At 41.0% G+C, this 18,749-nt stretch overlaps 1 protein-coding gene across 1 annotated transcript in view; it reads right to left on the reverse strand.

The window, feature by feature from the left end:
- MYO1H (myosin IH) overlaps positions 1-18,062 on the reverse strand; it is a 157,396-nt gene extending 139,334 nt beyond the window's left edge. The window contains exons 1-8 of the mRNA XM_044273928.1: positions 17,931-18,062; positions 6,152-6,267; positions 5,530-5,728; positions 5,364-5,444; positions 4,921-5,100; positions 4,732-4,830; positions 1,722-1,835; positions 1,020-1,091 (exon numbers count right to left, since the gene is read on the reverse strand). Coding sequence (XP_044129863.1) covers positions 1,020-1,091; positions 1,722-1,835; positions 4,732-4,830; positions 4,921-5,100; positions 5,364-5,444; positions 5,530-5,728; positions 6,152-6,267; positions 17,931-18,062 — 993 coding nt within the window. The remainder of the gene's footprint in view (positions 1-1,019; positions 1,092-1,721; positions 1,836-4,731; positions 4,831-4,920; positions 5,101-5,363; positions 5,445-5,529; positions 5,729-6,151; positions 6,268-17,930) is intronic.
- Positions 18,063-18,749: the final 687 nt, after the last annotated feature.

Raw genomic sequence — 18,749 nt, forward strand, 5'->3', positions numbered from 1 at the left:
GGCCCCCACACAGTATACAGCCTCCCCACACAGTATACAGCCCACCACACAGTATAAGGCCCCCAAACAGTATACAACCCCCCCACACACACACACAGTATACAGGCCCCCACACAGTATACAGCCCACCACACAGTATACAGGCCCCCCACAGTATACAGCCCCACACAATATACAGCCCACCACACAGTATACAGTCCCACACAATATACAGCCCCCCACAGTATACAGCCCACCACACAATAAACAGCACCCCACTATACAGTAGTTTACAGTATATTAACAGAACAGCCTCTGTCACCTTTTTCTGATGTCATCTTCACACAAAAAAGCTCCACAGTTAACTTCTGCAACACTCCTGATAGGACCTGTGATGACCTCATAGCCATGTGATCAGTAATTGCTAGGTTACTGGTCACATGGTGATGATGTCATTAAGGTCCTAGATCACAACGTTAAAGTACACAGACAGCTTGACACCCGGAGCAGTAGCTAGCAGGGCTCAAGAGGCAGCTGCCTTGGGCCCCCCAGGAGCAACTGGGCCCGGGGCAGCTGCCCCTTTTGCCCCTTGGTAAAGACGGCCCTGAGTGACAGTATAGACAGTGTAGGAAACGGATGGAACAGCTGCCGGCCCTGGTCTGAGAGAGTGATCTTTACTAGCCACAGGAATGGGGGTGGCATGAAAGGAAGGGGTTGCACAAAAAAATTACTGGGGGAGGGGAGCCCCATTCAAAAATTTGCTGTGGGGCCCAGTCATTTCTAGCTACACCACTGCGCCCATCACTATCTGCCTGCTGGTCCAGTATTCTGACACAGAGGCATGTTACTGCTGCAGCCAATCACTAGCTGCAACGATGACCTGCTACAGATACAGTGGTGACATAGTGTTGAAAAGTCGAGCAAGCAGAGATCATCGAGACATCAGGTATTGTTGGTATTGAAGCCCTACAAAAGCGTATTCACTTTTTGTTGGAGGGAACTATAAATGATCATCCAACACATAACCTTATAAAACAAACCTGCTCATATCTAGCTTCAATCTTCTTGTGTGTTAAAGCCTCTTGTAACAGGGACACAGGAATACCAAGAAGCTGTGATAAAAAAGCAGAAAGCAACACTTAGGCTAGTTCTTTTTTTTTCTACCATATGCAGTTTGTCACAGTTCTTCAGGAGTGGTTTTCATCTCTCCCAGTATATATGTTTAATTCCTGATGAAATAATAGCCACCCTATTGGCATTCTACTCCTATATTTCCAGAAGAAATAAGAGATAAACATCACAACACAGAGTTATTGAAAAATATACTCCAGATTTGTTATTTCATTGGGAATCCAAGTATTTACTGAAGCTGATATGGCAGGAGTGCCTGTTATGCCTAGTAAAGGGTCTGACTACTGGGATCCCCAGCAATCCTGAGAATGGAGAACCCCAAGTACCATGTTTAAATGGGGTGGTTGTGCGCATGACAGTCCACTGCTACATTCACCTGTACAGAACTGACAGAACACTGTCTACATCAGTCCCATACAAGTGAATGGAACTGTGTACAATATATTCACAATGCTTCATTCAAACAGGGGACTCAGGGACCCTTCTCCTCAGGAACACTGGGGTTTCTAGAAATTAGACCCAAGTAGTCAACCTCCAGAGATTCTACATGTATCACCTTGGGATAACCCCTTTAAGTAAAAATTATTTTCATTACATAGGATTATACCTACCTTTGATACCAGCTGGATTTGTGTGCCATTCTTAATTATGGCATGGCCATGGCTGTCTTCCTCATACTTTATGTTCCCCAGATGCAAGACACTGGCTATTAATCCAAAGAGATTCTAAATAATTGAACAAGAAATTGAGCGAAAATAAAATGCAATGCTTTTTCATTCTGTAGTAGTCAACACAGAGAGAGAAAACTCCCTTACAGGTAGGCAATCCATTTTTATTTGACTATTGTTCTCCTGATAGGCCTAAATAAAGATGTCCACAGAAAGGCATTACACTTATCAGTGTAATGCATGATGAGGTATTTGAGTCACTCATCCCCTTCCCTCTCTCGTTGCAACGAATGGTCTGACTGAGGTCAAACTAGGCTTTTTGCGGCAGTAAAAGTCCAAACAAAGGAGGAAGTTAAGAGCCAGGGCAAGAAGTCGAATACATGGAGTGTTTTCAAAAATTTATATCCAGAAAACTATCCACTCATTTTTTCATAAAAATGATTATATAGTAATTTATGATTAAAAATTTTTTATAGTGTCCCTTTAAATATAATTGCACAATGTTAGTGTTTTAACCCCGTCACGCATCTGGATCTAACTGTATGTCCAAGGTGCACAAAGAGTGTATAGAGAGAGCTCAGAAGCTGAGCCCAATTCATAAGCAGCATGTGCTGGCTGTATAATACAGCTAACATCTCACTGGAAACAACTCCTATCCTGGTCATTTAACCTTTTTTATGCTGCAGTTGCCATGACGACCTGGGCCCTGTTAAGCCTGTGGTAGGTCTTAACAGGAATTACAGAGAATTCCCATAGACTGCAGTAGTAAACTGGGGGGGGGGGGGGGCTTTATTTAAGTTTTAAAATGTTTTGAAAATTATAAAAAACAAGAGAATCAAAAATTTAAATCACGCCTTTTTCACAATTTTACATATGAAAATAAACAATAAAAATAAATAAATAGAATTAGTATTGCCTCTGAAAATGTTTAAATTATTAAAATATAATCGTATATTTATCCTAAACGTTGAATGTCATAATGGAAGAATCAAAATGGGTGAATCACTATTCTTTGGTGACCCTGCCTCCAAAAAAAAAAAAAAAATAAGTGGAGTAGAAAATGATAAATGAGATGGCCCTGCTGACCTAACCCCTCCCACCCCACACCACGCCCTGTTTTTTAGACCTGGCGTAAGCAAAGAAAAGTCGCAGATTGCAGTGCAAAGAACCTTTGCGCAGCAATCTGCAACAGATTTATACTAGAAAACTGGCAAACATCAGTTCGTAAATGACCTACTAAGTCCGACAACTGGCACCCCGCCGATCAGCTGTATGAGGAGAAGGTGCACGTGCCGTCTCCAGTCTCCCTTCCTGTTCACTGCTGCTGTTGTCTATGGCAAAAACAGCAGCAGTGGACAGGAAGAGAGAAGGGAGACAGTATGTGCGCGCCGTCTCCTCATACAGTTGATCGGCGGGGGTGGCCGGTGTCACTCCCGCCGATCTGATATTGGTGACCTATCCTGAGGATAGGTTGTCAATGGTAAAAAGCAGACAACCCCTTTAATTTCATTCTAGTACAAAACAACAAAAACTTATTTTTGCGATTGTGATTGTATGCTAGCATGGTACGAATATTTGTGCCCTACTTGTTCATTCACCAAATTAAGTGGATTACCCACAATCAAAATGTACCAGCTATCCACAGTGCCAATTATAAATGTTAGATCTGAGGGGGCACCATGGTTGCCACCCCAGTGATCACTAGTGCAGGGGTTTAAAGTTTCCCTTTTATTTGTACATAACTGTGGGCACTTTTCATGGTGCTGTGGTCAAGCCTGCATGCTGATTTTCTTACAAACTCTATAGGAGTTGCAGAAACGGTCAAGTGCTCTCCAATTTTTGTACCTCTCGTATAGTTGTATGGAGTGCTTGACTACATTTTATATGAATCCAGCCCCCCTACACACATGCATGCACAGTGGCAGACTGGCCATAGACCCTACAGAGAATTTTCCTGGTGGGCCAATGCCCACATGGCCATGCAAGTCTTCCTCTGCTGCTGGCTGGGTCCATACTACTGGGGGGAGTGGAGAGAAAGTCCAAGAAACATGCTAAGGGTAAAGACATTTTCTGGGGAGGTATTTTGTTTTGCATTGGAATATTTGGTTCTGTGGGATAGTATTCTGTGCTGCATTATGGTATTACTAACCCAGCCAAATTGTACTGGCCCCATCTACTTGTGTTGCCCCACCTTCTGTCAACTTGGATCCATCTACAACATTGTGGCCACTTTTAGGTTTCTTTCCAGGGCCACTTTAAGTTCTCAGTCCGCCCCTGTGCAACACACATCGTCATGTGGTTAAAATGATCTAAGTGATCCTGTGGATAGCAGATAATTATTGATTATGTGAAAACCCCTTTAACTTAGCTATATGAACATTGAGGACATATGGTAATTTGACAATTGTTTTAAAGGGAAACACAAGACACATTCTGCATGTCAAGATCGATTGATATATGTGGCATTTCAGGTCAGGTACAGGGCAAACATTAATTTTTACCTTGGGTTGAAAGGCATATGTCGTTCAGAAAAGGCTCCATTCACACAACCGCAATTTTGATCCGCATCCAATCTGTATTTTTTGCGGATTGGATGCAGACCCATTCATTTCAATGGGGCCACAAAAAATGTGGACAGCACACCTATGTCCGTTCTGCTGTCCCGCAAAAAGATACAACGTGTCCTATTCTTATCAATTTTGCTAACACGAATAGGTATTGTTACAATGGATCCGCAAAAAAAACGGATGCAACCCGGACATCATCCATATTTTTACATACACATAGTTGTGTAAATACACTCTTAATAGGAATATTTGAATACCTCTAACATACAGTCATTTGCAGCAATGTCTTGTACACCCACTATTTTCAATCTTCTTTTTCTGTCATTTACTTTATTGTGATGAGAAACTATATGGTGAACAGGCACATCATCTCACATGTTTCTTACCTCGATGTCCGCCTCAGTGAGCTCAATGATAGTAAAAGCCCTACGTACCAGCTTCCAGTTTGACTTGTCACAGATGGTACTGACTTTGGCACATTCACCCTTGTTAGGGAAAATAAAATACTGTAGATATATTTTATTCAAGTTAATATAAAAACTTTAAAAAAGACCCATAGATTATTATGTTCTTACTTGGACAAGGTAGCTATAAAGCTCAGGTTTACGCTCCAGGCCCAACCAACGTATCAGATGATCTTCTCCTCCCTCCAATAACTGATAGAATATGTGGAAGTTCCTCTCACCTTGATTCTGATGGACCACCCGTGACTTCTCTATCAAATAGCTAAGAATATGTCCTCCAGCCGGCGCACCCTGCAGAACCATGAACAAAGATGAAGGTGACAATGAAGAGGCTCTGAATCGTAACAGCCTTAAAGGGGTTATCCAACACCTATAATGCCTCATACAGGTTATACTTATACTGTATGAGGTGCCTGGGCATTTTGGGGGGCATTATAGGGGTTGGATAACCCCTTTAATCCCCTCCCAATCTTATTATCTCAAATGTTTTCAAATGAAAGCTCCTTCTGAGACATGGAAATGGACTTGATAAGAATGAAGATGTTTTATTTTACCTTGTAGTCAAATTGTACATCCATATATTTTCCAAATCTGCTTGAGTTGTCATTACAGAGAGTTTTGGCATTTCCAAAAGCCTGACAAAAATCAGTATGAAATATTTGTAAAAAGTGCTTAAATCCATAAAACATATATAGAATGTATAAACAGTACTGTAGTTACCTCCAGGACAGGATTTGAAAGGAGAAGCCTGTCTCTGATTGTGTGAAGCTTCTCTGTGGTTGGACATGCCATAGCCAAGTACTGAAGGGTTTTCTTTGATGTCTCTGTTTTTCCAGATCCACTTTCTCCGGATATCAGTATGCAGTGATTGTTCCTCTCTGTGCACATCACCCTATAGGCATTATCTGCAACTGCATATCTGAAGAAAGGCATTAAAATAGACAATACAAAGAATGATACAGTCAATTCTATGTGCACATAAGAGGACATTTATCAACCCATTTATACCAGAAAACTGTAATCAGAAAGTCACAAAGTTTGGCTCTCTCCCACTTTAGTAAAATTTTGTGATTTTGGGGGGGGGGGGGGGGGGGGTTCGCCAATATATCTAAAAAATATATCCAGATTTAGTAAGAGCCTTTTACAATGTACAAAGGCCTGAATGAGGCAGGAGAGAAAAGTGCCAACATGTTCACAAACCTAAGAAACAGACAAGAGCAGCAATATATGCATTGATTTGAGATTATATATAAAGGTACCATGATGGTTTTTATAGGGCAGTACAACATAAAATGACTCTGCAACTGATATGTATACGTAGTTTTAATAAGTGCAGTCTTACATGTGTGGAGGCAGCTCAATTAAATTTACACCTTGGTACATGTTCATCTGATGTTGGGTATACAGATCAAGATCCATATATGGGTTCATAGAAACCAGCAGTGTCCCAATATACGTCTGAGAAAAAGAAAAGGATTTATATTTTCATATGACACTGTATAGGTATTATAAGTGATCACTACATATAGTCATAACTGATAATTCATTGACACATTCAAACACATTCCATTGGCACATCGAAGGTTCTATATCAAAATAAATCTTGTGCAGTTTAAAGAAAATTAAATGTGACTGGTAGTGCATTTACAAGTAATTTTGGCAATATAGTGTAAGTGCACTATAGTTTATGTAGATGAGGCTTCCTTCATCCGACACATTCACCATAATTTACATAAAATTGGGTACATAGCTAGCGCATATTTCAGTTTGTTTCACACGGACAGCAAGATGTGACAAATTTGTAAAGAGGTTTACGCCTGTTAATAACTTCAGCAGATTTGATGGCAGATCCAATGCTTCCATTTATTTTTATTTTTATGTTCATATACAGGTCCTTCTAAAAAAATTAGCATATTGTGATAAAGTTCATTATTTTCTGTAATGTACTGATAAACATTAGACTTTCATATATTTTAGATTCATTACACACCAACTGAAGTAGTTCAAGCCTTTTATTGTTTTAATATTGATGATTTTGGCATACAGCTCATGAAAACCCCAAATTCCTATCTAAAAAAATTAGCATATCATGAAAAGGTTCTCTATACGAGCTATTAACCTAATCATCTGAATCAACTAATTAACTCTAAACACCTGCAAAAGATTCCTGAGGCTTTTAAAAACTCCTAGCCTGGTTCATTACTCAAAACCGCAATCATGGGTAAGACTGCCGACCTGACTGCTGTCCAGAAGGCCATCATTGACACCCTCAAGCAAGAGGGTAAGACACAGAAAGAAATTTTTGAACGAATAGACTGTTCCCAGAGTGCTGTATCAAGGCACCTCAGTGGGAAGTTTGTGGGAAGGAAAAAGTGTGGCAGAAAACGCTGCACAACGGGAAGAGGTGACCAGACCCTGAGGAAGATTGTGGAGAAGGACCGAATCCAGACCTTGGGGGACCTGCGGAAGCAGTGGACTGAGTCTGGAGTAGAAACATCCAGAGCCACCGTGTACAGGCGTGTGCAGGAAATGGGCTACAGGTGCCGCGTTCCCCAGGTCAAGCCACTTTTGAACCAGAAACAGCGGCAGAAGCGCCTGACCTGGGCTACAGAGAAGCAGCTCTGGACTGTTGCATGTCATTCGGAAATCAAGGTGCCAGAGGGATGACGTGATGACGTAGACAGAGTACGTCACGCTCTCCGCCCTCCCCGCGGCCCGGCTGCCTGCTGCTCTGAATCTCCTGGCGTCTTCGTGGTGATCTTCGGCCGTGTCCTCTTTATGGTCGTGGGGCATGTGTTGCTGCCCTGATTGCTGAACGTGTGTGGAGTTTGTCCTCAGCTTCTGCCGATCCTCTCTCCTCCTCTCCGTGCCGTTGTGGTTAGTCCTGTGTTGCCCTGATCGCTGAATGTGTGTGGAGTTTGTCTTCAGTCTTTGCCGATCCTCCCTCCTCCTCCCTGTGTCGTTGTGATTAGCCCTGCTGTGCTTCTCTCGGCTGACGGACCGCTGGAATTCATTTGGGACTTCTGCTGATCGTCCGACATATACCTGACCTCTCCCTCGTGTCTCCAGTTTCTACCGATCCGTTTCCCCTCCTCCTTGCTACCGTTGTGATTAACCTCCCTGTGACTGTGACTAATCCTGTGTGGAGATTGACGGGCTGCTGGAGGATTCTTCAGGGGCTTTGTATGATCTCCTTGTTATATCCGAACCCCTCCTCGTGCCTCTAGATTTCGTTGACCATCCTCCCCTCCTCCTTTGCACTGCTGGGATCAACCTTACAAATCTTATTTTGACAGGCTGTTGATTGTGATTTCTTCTTTTTTGCTGCCGGTGCGTTTCATGATTCTCCAATCCTGGGATGGTCGGGGAAGGTTGAAAACCGGTGAGATTGTTCCTTTTTTTTGTCCTCCCTCTGTTGTCTCCCATATGTCCTCTCCCTCGGATGATACTTATTAACTAAAACTACTTTACCATCTTAGAACATATTTAAGGCTTATTGGTACCCATTCTCATTTCTGAGGAAAAAAGCGAGGTGGCTACAAATATAAAAGGAATAAACTATAAAGTATAAGGTGGAAAGTGGAAAAAAAAGAGAAAAAAGGGGAGAAAGAGCATAAAGAAGAGAAAAAAAAAGGGGGAAAGGAACACAAAATAAAAAATAAAAAATAAAAGGAAGGGGGGAAAGAGGGATAAGGAGCAAAAAAGGGAAAGGAAAAGAAAAGGAGAACAAAGAAGGAAGAAGAAAGGAGAGGAAAAAAAGAAAAAGAAAAAGAAGAGATACAAATATAAAAGGAGAGAAAGAGGCGGAAAAAAAAAAGGGAGGAAAAGGAGGAGAAGAAAAAGAAGGGAAGGGGAAAGGATAAAAAAAGAAAAAGAAATAATAAAAAAAAAAGGATATACAGGAAAAGGGTATGGCTCCAAAAGCTAGTAGGCGCTCGGTTGACCTCTCCAGTCAGAAATTGGGGTCCAAAACTTTTGAAACAACAAAAATAGACCAGTTCCTGAGGTCTCCGAGGGTTAATACGAGGGGCGGACAAAAGGAACTTGTCACAAAAAAAAATGACGACTCAGAGGTGACTGAGATAGAACCACAAAAAGCCTCCAGATACCCCGAAGAGGAAGACGGTATAATGGGGGAAGTTATCCCTAATGACAACTCCTCGCCGTTAGAAGAAATACTGCTAGCGGTCAAACAAAATGGGGATTTAATACAGGCTGTTACAACCCAACTTGGGTTTATCCAAGTTGATGTGGGACTAATAAAAGATGATTTGTCAAAAATGCGAGACAGAGTTAACAACCTCGAGAGCTCCGTTGCCCTGATACAGAATGAATCCAAAAAAATAAACACTGAAGTCTCCACACTTAAACTAGAGTGTAACCTTCTGAAGAAAAAGGTGGTGGACCTTGAGGATAGGTCACGAAGATATAACGTGAGAATAATAGGGATTCCAGAGGGTGCGGAAGAGAAGAACTCAACCCAATTCATACAGAAGTTAATTTTTGAGAATTTTGGGAAAGATTCGTTTTCCCCTTTTTTTATGATAGAAAGAGCTCATCGGGTCCCAGGGGGTAAACCAATCCCAGGGAGACAACCTCGGACATTTCTTGTTAAGTTACTGGCCACAGGGGATAAAGATATTCTTTTGAGAAGGGCGAGGGAATGTTCACCGGTTGTATATAATGGTAACAGATTGGCCTTTTTTCCAGATTTCTCAAAAGACATACAAGAAAAGAGACGCACATTTATGACTGTCAAAAAGAGGCTAAGAGAAAGGGATATTAAATATTCTCTTATGTTCCCAGCAAAATTGCGGATTATTTTCAATGACAAAATTCTATTTTTTGACACCTCGGAAGAAGCCGTGGATTGGCTTGAACGAAATAATCTATGATTTAATTGTTTTAGGATGTGGTGGGAACAATAATTGTTATAAGGGGCTTATACCCCTAAATTTCTTTTTCTCCACTTCCTAATATATATTTTTTTTTGACTTGACTCAGGTCCACTTACCAGCAATAGTATGCTTGTTAGAGACCCATCTCACTGAAGAGACCTCTAGGGTGGTCGACAGGGGATGGGCTGCGCACACGTATCATTCTACTTTCTCCAGTTACTCGAGAGGTGTTACTGTCTTGATACATAGACTTATTGATTTCGTTTGTGAGGCATCCTCTGTCGACCATCAGGGGAGATTTATCTTTTTATATTGTAGGTTAAGGGGGAAGATATGTATTTTGGCCTTTGTCTATATTCCACCGCCATTTTCCTTTTCGGTTCTTAATTCTTTGGTATTATTTATGGATAAATGGCCAGAGTGTCCAACACTGATTATTGGTGATTTCAACTGTGTCATTGATCCTCTACGTGATAGGGTCTCTATGAGTGTCAGGAGTGATAGTCCGGTTCAGGGGTCTCCCCTGGCACGGTTTTGCCTGGAGGCTGGTTTTGAAGATGTTTAAAACTAGTATCAAAATAATTAGAAAAGGCTCCACCAGCAAACTACTGGAGCTCAGCCTCTCAGTTACCAGCTGAAAAGGAAGATAAATCAATACTAATAATACAGGCTGGCTCACAGTATTTTTGCGTAAAATTTATTAATACACCAAATCAATAATAAAATTTAGTATCAGTATCAGCATACATACATAAACAAATAGGTACAAATGTGCGGAGCTCACGCACAGACCTAGATAACCGGAGTACTCCTATACATGAGACTTAATGGCTAGAGTTATGGTGCAGGAGATGATATGTTGAACCGTTCAAATGTCCATGATTATAGTTACCGATTCACCGGATAGTTGAAACCATAGATTCAGGATTGTTGTAATTTCCCACACGGGGACTCTGTGTTTAAATGTTGTCTGGCAGTTCGTAACCACACTTTCTCCAATCTGTGGGGCTCCACTTACTTGTTCCTTGCAGAGCAAACCATCCGACCCGCTCGCTCAGTGTCCCACGTGTCCAGCCAGGTAGTTACTCGCTGGTTTGTGACGCAGGCGCCTGAGCCGTGAGTGAAGATTGCGGCTGTGCAACTAGTTCAATCCGCAATCCGACCCATCCTTTGTAACAAACCCAATTAGGGTATATAAAGCAACAATTCGTGTCTGTATCTAGCATTACACAACTATCTACTGAGGAAGGAACTTGTTTCCGAAACGCGTCTAGTGTGTATTGAGACTTGGCTATCGGTGCGGCTTTTTCAGAAACGCAAGAAGATTTTTTCAAAACGAGATACCGCTACAAAGATTCCGTTCACCAAGAATCCACTAAGTGGACTGAAACTATGTCGCTACATCTGTGATTACCACAAAACACAAGGTAAATCCTGTTGTGTTCACTCTCCTTGACCTGACAAGTCCAGGCAACTACCAGCTCGACTTAGCTATACCAGCTTCCGTCTAGCCTGACGGCTCAGGCGCCTGCGTCACAAACCAGCGAGTAACTACCTGGTTGGACACGTGGGACGCTGAGCGAGCGGGTCGGATGGTTTGCTCCGCAAGGAACAAGTAAGTGGAGCCCCACAGATTGGAGAAAGTGTGGTTACGAACTGCCAGACAACATTTAAACACAGAGTCCCCGTGTGGGAAATTACAACAATCCTGAATCTATGGTTTCAACTATCCGGTGAATCGGTAACTATAATCATGGACATTTGAACGGTTCAACATATCATCTCCTGCACCATAACTCTAGCCATTAAGTCTCATGTATAGGAGTACTCCGGTTATCTAGGTCTGTGCGTGAGCTCCGCACATTTGTACCTATTTGTTTATGTATGTATGCTGATACTGATACTAAATTTTATTATTGATTTGGTGTATTAATAAATTTTACGCAAAAATACTGTGAGTCAGCCTGTATTATTAGTATTGGTTTTGAAGATGCTTGGGAATATCTAGGACAGGGAAAAAGGGCTTTTTCATGTTTTAGTAAAGCAGGTAAATCAATGTCTAGAATAGATCTTGCACTGATAAGTAGTAAACATGTGAAACTGGTAAAGCGAATGAAATATGAAACGAGGTCAATATCGGATCACTCTCCGTTACTACTTGAACTCTGCTTATCTCAGGAAAGATACACACAAAAACCTCCCTTTAGACTAAATCCTTATTGGTTATCAGTTATAAAGACACATGAAATAATCCAAAATGAAATTGGCCGATTTTGGGATAATAACTATGGCTCAGCAAAAATTCAAGTGGTATGGGATACTTTCAAGGCGTATATGAGGGGATTGATGATTAGTAACATCGCGAACCTCAGAAAGGAGTACGGGAAAAAACAGAAAAATCTAGAAGAACGTGCATCACTGGCGACAGAATCCTTCTATATGAATAAGACGGAGGAGAATAGGGAAAATATGCAAAGAGCCACACAAATATATTCTAATTTTTTATTGGACAAGGCCCAACAGAGCCTTTTTTTTAAAGGGCAAAAATACTTTACAGAGTCAGGGCGACCTGGTAAATTTTTGTCCAGAGTAATCTCAAGCCAACAATCCAAAAAATATATAGATAAGGTTCGACTGACTGATGGTAGGATGGTCACTAGACAGGGTCCGGTAGAGAAGGCCTTCGTGGACTATTTCCTTGATTTGTATAAAGCTGAATCCAAGATCACAGATGATAAGATGGATTCCTATCTTGACGGGATCGTCTTTCCAACTATTACTGAGGCGCAAAAGAAAGCACTTGAACTAGAGGTCTCAATTCAGGAACTTGAGGGAGCTATTAAATTATGCTCAGCCAATTCCACTCCTGGTTCAGATGGACTCCCATATGAATTCTATAGTAAATATGGGGACTGTATTCTCCCTAGACTGTTGGAAGTCTTTTCTGAATCAATGGAGGATGGGAAGTTGCCAGATTCAATGATGGAAGCCGTAATAACATTAATTCCAAAAAAAGGCAAGGACCCTTTAGATCTAGAATCTTATAGACCAATCTCACTGCTTAATGCAGATGTAAAGCTTCTTGCGAGGGTTCTGGCTACAAGGCTTTCTAGGGTCATTTCCTCTATTGTCCATCCGGATCAGAGTGGCTTTATTCAAAACAAGGGCACACATCATAATTTGCATCGGCTCTTTTCTAATATTCAGGCCCCTGGGGGGACCGCTCGCTCTATCCTGTCATTGGATGCCTCCAAGGCCTTTGAAAGGGTGGAGTGGCGCTTCCTCTGGAAGGTCCTGGCAAGGATGGGCTTTGGGGAAAAGTTTATAGGTACTCTCAAGTTATTGTATAGATCTCCAAGGGCAAAATTGAGTCTTAATGGAATCCTGAGTAGTAGTATTGATTTAAATAGAGGCACGCGGCAGGGCTGTCCACTATCCCCCTTGTTATTCGATATTTATACCGAACCCCTTGCGATGGCCATCAGGCAGGACGATCAGGTTAAAGGATTTGGTACGTTAGGATCACAAGACCGTATCTCCTTATATGCGGACGATGTTCTTTTTTTTATAGACCATACGGAAATTACTCTTCCTAGGATTATTCAAATGGTTAAAGCATTTGGTGAGGTGTCCGGTCTTCTTATAAACTGGGCCAAGACCAGTTTGATGCCAATAGACCCCCTGCCACAGAAAGAGGTTCTTGTGACACAGTTGGACATTGTTGACACTTTTCAATACTTGGGTTTGACTATATCACCCCGGGTTGAAAATTTTGTACAACTTAATTTGATCCCCATAATGGTAAGGATTAGAGCTAAAATAGGGATCTGGCTGAGACTTCCCCTATCCAGAGCTGACCGAGTTTCACTGGTTAAAATGGTGATATTACCACAATTTCTTTATGTACTCAGGAATACACCTATTTGGATACAAGACAAGTATTTTAAACTCATGGAAAGAATAATTAATGATTTAATATGGGGAAGAAAGCGAGTTCGAATAAAGTTGGAATTTTTGTATAAATCAGTGGAGTGCGGGGGTTTAAATCTCCCTTATTTTAAAGGGTATTTTATTGCAGCCCAGTTATTGATGTGCTATGAATCAGAGAACCGCGCACTGCTGGGGAAGTTGGTAAACAGTCACGCTCATAATAATATATTTACCCTGTTAGAATCCGGGCTATTGAAGAGCTATGAGCGAGGCTACAGAGAGACTATAAAACTACTCCTGAAAGTGTGGGCTATAACTAGGACATGGTTGAAGGTTAAGGGTTCACTTACATTTACGCCTCTTTGGCATAATGTGTATTTACAAAGGCTAGATGATATTGCAGCCGACACATTTTGGCAGAAGAATAAAATTTTGTATATTTCACAGGTAGTTAAGGATAGAGATATTAAACCATTTATAGAGATGACACATAATATAGAAAACCTTTCATGGTTTAGGTATTTTCAATTGCGCTCAGCACTATCCAGTCTGGACGATAAACTGGTGTTGGATATAGATAATTCATCTTTTTTGAATGATTGGGTAGGGGGTACATTGTCTAGAATAAAGATTTCAAATATATATAAGTTACTACTTAAGGCACGGTTTAGTGATACACAGTCACCAGGACAAAGAGCGTGGGAGGTGGATTGTCCGAATTTACAATTAGAAGGGTGGGAGAATATCTTTGGGAACTTAGGCTAACTATCCCAGAACTTCAACCATGTTTTAGTACAATTTTATATTTGCCATAGATTATATATCACTCCTTTATGGATGAATAAATGTGGATTAAGAGACACGTCTAACTGTCCTAAATGCGACACTGCAGGAGCGGATTATCTTCATATGATATGGACTTGTCCAGAACTCATAAACTATTGGAATACTATAAATAATTGTATTAGGTATAAACTAAAAATACGAATCCCTTTTGAACTACAAGTATTCGTGCTTAATGATCTTTCCAAAATAAATAATCACAAGTATCAAAAGTTCCTCCTGAGTAGGATACTGATGTTGGCCAGAGTGTTGGTCAGTCGGACCTGGTTCGCTCGATATACTCCAGATATAAATACATGGATAAATCTAATTGATAAGGTAAAAAATTATGAGAAAATCATGTATAAACAGAGGGAAGCTGAGGAGAAGTGGACTAAGATATGGGGTGGTTGGAGGACTTGATTAGTTGTGATAAATTTTTTCCTCTTTTTTTTTTTTTTTTTTTTTTTTTTTTTTTGACGCACCACAGGTAGGGGGAGAGGGGAGGGGTTAGGGAACTGGGGTTGGGGGGGAATTGCATCCTTTTTTTTTATTTGTAATGTTTTGATACATTAATTAATAAAGATAATCAAATTCAAAAAAAGGTGCCAGAGTCTGGAGGGAGACTGGGGAGAGGGAAATGCCAAAATGCCTGAAGTCCAGTGTCAAGTACCCACAGTCAGTGATGGTCTGGGATGCCATGTCAGCTGCTGGTGTTGGTCCACTGTGTTTTATCAAGGGCAGGGTCAATGCAGCTAGCTATCAGGAGATTTTGGAGCACTTCATGCTTCCATCTGCTGAAAAGCTTTATGGAGATGAAGATTTCATTTTTCAGCACGACCTGGCACCTGCTCACAGTGACAAAACCACTGGTAAATGGTTTACTGACCATGGTATTACTGTGCTCAATTGGCCTGCCAACTCTCCTGACCTGAACCCCATAGAGAATCTGTGGGATATTGGGAAGAGAAAGTTGAGAGACGCAAGACCCAACACTCTGGATGAGCTTAAGGCCGCTATCGAAGCATCCTGGGCCTCCATAACACCTCAGCAGTGCCACAGGCTGATCGCCTCCATGCCACGCCGCATTGAAGCAGTCATTTCTGCAAAAGGATTCCCAACCAGGTATTGAGTGCATAACTGAACATAATTATTTGAAGGTTGACTTTTTTTGTATTAAAAACACTTTTCTTTTATTGGTCGGATAAAATATGCTAATTTTTTGAGATAGGAAATTTGGGTTTTCATGAGCTGTATGCCAAAATCATCAATATTAAAACAATAAAAGGCTTGAACTACTTCAGTTGGTGTGTAATGAATCTAAAATATATGAAAGTCTAATGTTTATCAGTATATTACAGAAAATAGTGAACTTTATCACAATATGCAAATTTTTTTAGAAGGACCTGTAATGTTCATTAAAATAATAGCAGTATTCTTTTAGGCTACATTCACATGACTGTATGTATTTTGCTGTCCGCAAAATGCGTTTCCGCAAAAAATACGGATGACGTCTGTGTGACATCTGTGTTGTATCAGTTTTTTTTGCAAATCCAGTGTAACAATGCCTATCCTTGTACGCAAAACGGACAAGAATAGGGCATGCTCTATATTTTTTGCGGGGCTACGGCATAGACATACGGATGCGAACAGCACACGGTGTACTGTCTGCATTTTTTGTGGACCCACTGAAATGAATGGGTCCTCATCCAATAAAAAAAACGGAACGGACATGGAAACTAAATACGTTTGTGTGAATGTAGCCTTATGGTCATGAAAATACCGCAAATAGACCCCATATCAGCACAAGGTTTTACTTGTTTCAGTGCTGGAGAAGGGGGATAACAGCCTCAAATTAGTGTGTGAAGGTATATTCACACGCAGCCGATTTGTTGCCGAAATGTTTCATTTCCTCATTGTCCTCAGGCAGCAAAGAGTGGGATATTCTGTCTCCTTGTTTCCACCCTAGAACATGGCCACCTAGATTACTAAATTAAGAATTAGCATAATTAATTGCTGGTGCTATATAAACAATTTCTTACAGCTCATTCATGTGTTTTCTAGTGTCTTGATTATGTCAGGTGCAGGTTGTCTACACAAGCAGCCTTTGGTTTTATCTTGGATTTTGCCCGTTATAAGGCACATAGCTCTCCATGAGTTTTCTGGCAGCAAGCTCAGTATGGTTGGTACTGTAGATTTTTTTTCTTACATCAAGTTCAGACTACACAATGTGATTTGTCCTCTGCAACAAGTTCAAGCAATGTAGGCTAGATGCACACTGTATGTGTTTTGCGGCCCACAAATGGATGATGTCCGTATGGCATCCGTTTTTTTTTATGCTGATCCATTGTAACAATGCCTATCCTTCTCCACAAAATGGACAAGAATAGGACATGTTTTATTTTTTTGCGGGGCCAACGGATGCGGACTTCCAATGGAGTGCTGTACGCATCTTTTGCGGCCCCATTGAAGTAAACCAAACTATGTTTGTGTGTATGTAGCCTAATTGAAATGTTTTCTGTGGTGTGTAATTAGTGCCTGCAATAAGTACAGGCGTTCATTATGTATTCTCTACATTCTTGGAATGTCAAATAACCAATCAAATTCTATTATATGGTAGACGGGGTCGTCTCCTTTTCCAGAAAGGGCCTGATCTGCCCGTTCAGCTTCCACTCCTGGGGCAGAGAGGGACATATTTCTCTTAATTGTCATTCTGCAAAATTTACCCTCCCTTTCTTTTTTGCTATTCACATCCTGCTCTCTGCTGCCTGAGGACGATGAGGGAATAGAAAATTTGTCTTACCTGTAATTTTACTTTCCTCGAGTCTGAAGGCAGCACATACATACTCTCCTAATCATTTTGGACCCATTCATCTATTTTTTTAACACATGAGTGAGCGGTAAGAAAGTGTTCATATAGCACCAGCAATTAATTATGATAGTTCTTAATTTAGTAATCTAGGTAGGCTGGTCCTAGGGTGGCAACAAGGGGACATCATATCCCGCTCTGTGCTTCCTGCAGACTCGAGGAAAGTATAATTACAGGTAAGACAAATTTTCTATGCATTATGGAGCACAAAAGCACATAACAGCCACGTTACAGAATGCAGGTCTTCCTCAAACTTGTGCTAAAATCTGCCTATTTGCTTTTGTGCTGGACACTAAAGCACTGACAAATATATCTGGCTGTGCCTTGGACTCTTCTTGCATACTGGACTTCTTTTGTGGAAGCCACCAAGCTAGCAGGCCAGATCCCTACCTATTTGGATACACCAAAGCAACCATTTCAGATGAATGGAACAGATTTTCAGTACAGAAATTTCTTCAACAAATTTGCCAGGTATGACTATAACATTAGCCTTTGCTAATCCATTATATTCCCTGTCCTCTTCCATGCCAAGTAGTCCTCATCCCACAGGAATATATTGCTGCATGACACTAGTACCACCACCAAGGTATAAAAAACATTACATAGATAAGATTCTCCTGGAACCGTTTGCGTAGATTTTCAAGGAAAGCGGTCTCACTGGTGTGGGAATCTAGCAGCACAAAATCTTGCACTCCAACCTTCTCACGGGCACTTAGGGAACCCTCAATGTGCATATCTGTGTCCTTCTCGTTACCATTTGACACCTGTAAAAAAAAAAAGATAGGATTGTACAAAAAGTAAGAGAATACAAGTGAAAGCATATTAAGGCTACTTTCACACTAGCGTTTTTATTTTTCAGTATTGAGATCCGTCATAGGATATCAATACCGGGAAAAAAAATGCTTCCGTTTTGTCCCCATTCATTGTCAATGGGGAGAAACTGTAACTGCACAGAACCGAATGCTCCAAAATGCATTCCGTTCTGTTCTCATACCAGAGAGCCAACCGCAGCATTCTATCCCTGGACAGGATGGGATTTGCTGCGCCTATAAGGCTGGATTGCAGGGTAATCCTAACCCCTGGAAAGAAGCAGCGTATAACGGGATGGAAAAATTAATCAAGCCAGCAAAGGAGGCACTATGGAGAATGACAGTACATTAGTAAATGCCTGGTGTTAACTTTGTCTACATGATAAATGTCATTTGCTGAAGTGGGATAACCCCTTTAGTTGCTACAAATGAGGCATTGTTGAAACATTGTCACAGCCACTAGATGGCGACTAAATATTTCAAAACCAGTACATTAAACATTTTACTGTTTTTCTGTTATTTCTGCTGTTCCCCCAATTTAATCTACAATACCTTTTAACATACACTATCACATATTGTGATCACATTATTATTTTTCAGACACATTTGGCT

Source organism: Bufo gargarizans, unplaced genomic scaffold (assembly GCF_014858855.1).
Source record: "Bufo gargarizans isolate SCDJY-AF-19 unplaced genomic scaffold, ASM1485885v1 original_scaffold_1345_pilon, whole genome shotgun sequence".
In the NCBI taxonomy this organism is placed as follows: domain Eukaryota; kingdom Metazoa; phylum Chordata; class Amphibia; order Anura; family Bufonidae; genus Bufo; species Bufo gargarizans.